We start from the raw sequence: 5,437 nt of genomic DNA on the forward strand, positions 1-5,437 counted from the left end.
AGTGGGAGGATTTATGCCTTCAGATGACAAAATACAAGAAAAGCAAGCACGTTTTTTTTAAAAAAAAGATTAAATCTTTTTGCAAATTTTAAGGTGCCAAAAAAGGAAACAAAAATGATATGCAAAAAAGGATGAGTCGCATCCTAAAAAAATAAAAATAAGAAAGAATTCCCATACTCTTTGGAATATACAACTTGGTTAAAAAAAATAATTCCAGGATATAAAACCTCTCGTTCACAGCATTGCTAAATCAGAAGCATTCACAGTTTCTCTCTGAGAATCTTCCTATACTTCTTTTTAACTCATGTCAAAATGATTAAGACATTGAGATTGTGTTAGGCTTTAAGTCTCCAAATCAGATGTCAAGCAAAACACTCTTTACAGGCTTTGACATTCTCCAAACATGTGTTTGAAGCCTCCAGCTCTGGAAACATAGAGATCTACTTTTCTCCATATCTACAGACAAAGTGAGTGAGTACTGCCATCTTAAATGCTCTCATTTTCAGAAGTTCAGTCCTTGGACAAGTATACTTTTCTGGAATGTTATCACCTCACTGATTAAAATTTATTGGATAACATTGTGATACCATTCCTGGAAATATTGACTTCTGGGTTGATTGTTTTTCAGAGCAATAGATAAACATGGCAGTGCCCACAGCCATTCACAAGGAAACCTTGGACATCAGCAGATAAAACATTTTAGTCCCAGCCCATCGTTGCTAATAATTTATTCAGTATGGTCGCCATACTGCTTCTTCTAGCCTTGCTGTGGTTCCCATGTTAGTAGGGGAGTTGCTATGGCTACCTTCCGTGTCCACAACATCATTTTGATTTGGAAGATTGGGGTTCAGGAGCGTAGATCCTGTAGAAGCATTAGTGCAAGGAGGAAGAATACGTGGAGGGGACCGATCTCCTCCAGACATCATGGAGAACTGGTATGATCCAGCTGATGTTCCATAGTAGAGATGATAAGAGGGGGAGCCGGTCTGAAATGGGCCACCTTGAGCCTGAGAAGAACCTGGGTATGGAGGTGGTAGATAAGTGTGGTATCTGGTAGCAGTGGTCATGGCAGACATACCAATTCCTATTCCTGAGCTGACAGGTGTTGGAGTATAGGTGAATGCTCCTGGATAGTGCATGCGAGGATCAGAGGTATTGGAGGGAAAGGACGATCAATTCCTACTCGTGGGTCACTGAATGCTGTTAGGTCAGAAGCACCTGGTTTGGGGAAGGGAAAAGAGAACAATTCTGTAAACATTAAAACACATAACACTAACTACATGACACTTTAGGAGAAAAAAGTGATCTTAATAAATTAACTTAATTGTCAAATATCAAAATACAAACTATATTACAGTTTATCGACAACAAAGACTTTGTAACATTGTTGCTATTAAAGCTTTTTGCATTTGTGTTATATCTGAAATAGAGTCCCCACTGTAATCATAAAAATGTCCTTCCAGAAGAAATATCCATCTACCTTATTTCCTACCACTGAAACATCTCCAGTACCCTGAAATCAAGGGTTGCTAGCTCTGGGTTGAGAAATACCTGGAGCTTTCAGAAGTGGAGTCTGAGGAGGGTGGAGTCCTCAGTGTTGTATAATGCCACAGAGTCCACCTTCCAAAGCAGCCATTTTCTCCAGGGGAACTGATCTCGGTCACCTGGAGATCTAGCCACCACCTGGAGGTTGGCAACCCTACCTGAAGGTGATGCTTTTCGTTGCTTTTAAAAAATACCCAGGGTTTAACTACATAATAACTGATAAACTGGGAAATGTATCGTAATATAAATTCAGTTTTTCTGAACAGGCAAACTATCCATTATGTTGTCGAAGGCTTTCACGGCCGGAGTTCATTACTTGCTATAGATTTTCCGGGTTGTGTGGCCGTGGTCTTGGCACTGTAGAACCTGACATTTTGCCAGTAGCTGTGACGTTTGTGTTATACCTCTGAGGATGCCAGTCACAGCTACTGGCAAAATGTCAGGTTCTACAGTGCCAAGACCACGGCCACACAACCCGGAAAATCTACAGGAACTAAAAAACTATCCATTGTTTTATGGCAATTCTCAAAATGTGGACCTGTTTTGATGAAGATGTTTATGAAAATCATATTTCCCTTCCTCTCAGCTCAGTAAGACTTTAAGTGGCCTGCTTTTCCCAAAAATTAGTTGTGAAATTATTCCAAAGAATGTGTTCAGCATTTGAAGTGCTGGTTGTACTTCAACTGTTTTGATGGAAGAACTCCCAGCCACCATCTCCCTCCACCCTCAAAAAGGGATTAAAAAGATAATGGCCTCTTAAGAAACAGCTTCTAGACAGAGTCTAATTAACAGAGATTGAGGCTCCCCTTTCTTGCCAGTTATTATGAGGCATTAAAAACAACAATAACTAAATCTTTCCTTATGGCAACACCACCTCAGACATGGTGTGGAATCTGCATAAAAGGAATGTGTATGTATAGGTGGGGGGAATCAGTAGGCAGGAGAAAGAAAACAAAAACAGTCTGCACTGTGACTAGATTAAAAAGCACACTAGACATATTGTAGGGTCAGGTTCTGAAAACCTGTCAGCCCAGAAGCCAAGCCTCTTTGATATATTTCCACACGTTTCTCAGTAGATTTTTGTGACATGCTGTAGTACTTTAAATTTCAGGTATAGTTATTGTCTGCCTTTCCACTTAATACTCCTCCTGAACACCTGGGCATACCTCTTATAGATTAGATTTCCCTTTGAAACATCAGCTGTAAATAGGATTGTCTCATTTTCCAGGATGGTTTTAATTACTGCACTAGGTAAAAATTCAACAGGTAATGTTGGGCTTAACATGGAGAAGGTGGAGTAGAAAAAGCTTCACTTGAATATAAAATCTATTGTAATGATGTTTTATGCCAGCTGTTCCTCAATGTCAGATGACAAACCAAGTATACTGCTGATTTACTGCTGGTTAATTCTTATAGATAAGAAAAATTGAATATAGAAATCATGATACAGGTGACCTATTATTCAGTCAATGCATAAAGGCAATTTCTTGGATCCTTCATACTCTCTCAAAAATTGGTCTACATATTTCAAATTTGTATTCCATCTGCCCTTAAAAAAAGGAAATTAACTATAGACTTTTATGTACTGTGGGAAGGTGAATTTAGTGGGTGAATATAAAGATTAGAGGTTTTTTATGTATTTACAAAATAGTGTTTGAAGTATAAATAGTACCCCAGACACAAAAGACTTCTGCCCAGTGGGCAGATAGTCATACATGTGACACTCCGTGCAAAACACTGGATAGCCCCCAACCCCCTGCTGGCATTCTGGCTTCATAATTCTTTTAAACCCTTGGTATTTATGTGGTTTTTGTTATCAAGTCAAATTATTTTACGGGAAAGACAAAGAGCCTAGGGCCTTGTCTTTCTGGCTCTTTTTGGGCTTCTTACAGAGCCACAGGCAAAGAGCCCTTTAGCTCGCCCTTCGGCTGACACCAGAGCTTCATTATAAAACCAGTTACATTTGCTTAAGGACAAAAGTCATCCATACAAACTTTTAAAAGTTAGAAACAGCAAGTTAAAGGTTTTTTTTAAAGTTCTCTCATGGGCAGACACCACACCTCCACAGGAAAATCTCTTGTAAACATATTACAAACTCACCATTCATCTGACTTATGTTGCAATTGGAAACAATTCCATTCAAACAGAATTGGGTCAAATCCTAAAAGTCATTCATAATAGGGCTTGTGTACAATTTCTGAATGTTGTTTACAATGTTTGTTGGGAGAGAGCCAGAAGACTCTTGGATTGGTGTGCCAGTGTGAATTATTCCTTCAGTCACAATGCTGAATGGATTCAAATCTTAAAATCACAGGCTCCATTTTGAGAAAGGCAGAGTTCCACAGTACAGTCCCCATTTTATGGCACTAGGGCTAGATTTGCTCACTTTTTCCAGTCAGAGTTGCCTTTAGATCTTGGTGCAGCGTACCATCCAGTTGTGCTGGGAACTCCGAGTGCTACCACAGAGACTGTTATTCAGTCACTGCCTCCCAGTATCCCCCTGTGTTATATAACCACTGTCCCCCCCAAAAAAAGGGCCAAAATTGGTGCAACAGCAATGGCTGGTGACCCTGAGAATTAGTCACTTGTTTGGGGAAAGTCTCAACTATCCCAAGTTCTGGACTAGCTGTCTAACACATGCAAAACTCTCTATGCATCATTGCAACTTATATGCAAATATAGATCAATAATTTAGATACAAAACATTCTTTTGTTGTGCTGGTGAGATCGCGCCCGGAAAATCCGCCTGTTTTCCGTCTCACTTGTGTGGATTCTGTTCCGTACAAAACATTCTCAAGCCTGTTATCTTATACAAGATCTAATGCCACAACCAAGGGCCCCTTTTAATTACTAAGGGAAGGACAGACAAGAACCACCCTTAATTGCACAGTTTTCTACAGTCCTATTCACAAGTTCCACTGAATGCATGTACAATCTGTGTGCCATACACACTTGAATTTTCTTTATACATGCACTGAATTCTCACTGAATTCTCATTCGATGCATTGGCTCTTTCTTACAAACAGACTTATACATATACAGGCAGGTTGTGTGTGCATTCACTTCTATTATTCACAAAAAACTTGTCAACAATGAAATCTTATTATTTGGAATAAGGTAAGATTAGTTATAAGATTTCATAACTGTCTCCATCCTAATAAGTCTCTGCCCCAAACTCTGTCCCTATCACATGTCACATAGCCTTTTCTACTGAGAGTGCTGCTGTGGCAAGTAATACGGCTGCCAGCTGCATTTTTGCTATGTACATTTTCCTCAGAAGCCAAGAGGTTCACGTATGATATGTCTCTGCCCCAAATTCTGTCCCTATCACATGTCACATAGCCTTTTCTACTGAGAGTGCTGCTGTGGCAAGTAATACGGCTGCCAGCTGCATTTTTGCTATGTACATTTTCCTCAGAAGCCAAGAGGTTCACGTATGATATAGAAGAAGAAGAAGAAGAAGAAGAAGAAGAAGAAGAAGAAGAGGAGGAGGAAGAGCCCCCGCCGTTCACTCAGAGTCTCAGAGCGGCTTAAAAACTCTTTTCCCTTCCCATCCCCACAACAGACATGCTGTGAGGTATGTGGGGCTGAGAGAGATCTTTCCAGAACTTTCCTTGAGAGGACAGCTCTGACAGAACTATGTCTTGTCCAAGGTCATCCAGCAGCTGCAGGTGGAGGAGTGGGGAATCAAACCTGGTTCTCCCAGATTAGAGTCCACATACTTAGCCACTATACCAAACTGAACGAAGTATCGTGCACGCAGCACAAGAGATGTAATATAGATACAACATGTAAGGTACTTGCATTCCTGGGCCAGAAACAAAGAGGTTAGATGTTAATACCACGCCTATTACTTAACAACAATGCAGCTCATCTGAATTTCCTTTGGTCT

General features: G+C 40.2%; 1 protein-coding gene across 1 annotated transcript in view; it reads right to left on the minus strand.

Annotated features, from left to right (window-relative positions):
* Window positions 1–618: 618 nt before the first annotated feature.
* The window catches only part of LOC107117549 (runt-related transcription factor 1-like), a 119,643-nt gene continuing 114,824 nt past the window's right edge, over window positions 619–5,437 (minus strand). The window contains 2 exon segments of the mRNA XM_015419686.1: window positions 619–1,150; window positions 1,153–1,218. Coding sequence (XP_015275172.1) covers window positions 732–1,150; window positions 1,153–1,218 — 485 coding nt within the window. The 3' untranslated portion in view covers window positions 619–731.

This window comes from Gekko japonicus, unplaced genomic scaffold (genome assembly GCF_001447785.1).
Source record: "Gekko japonicus isolate JY-2015 unplaced genomic scaffold, Gekko_japonicus_V1.1 scaffold1465, whole genome shotgun sequence".
Lineage (NCBI taxonomy): Eukaryota > Metazoa > Chordata > Lepidosauria > Squamata > Gekkonidae > Gekko > Gekko japonicus.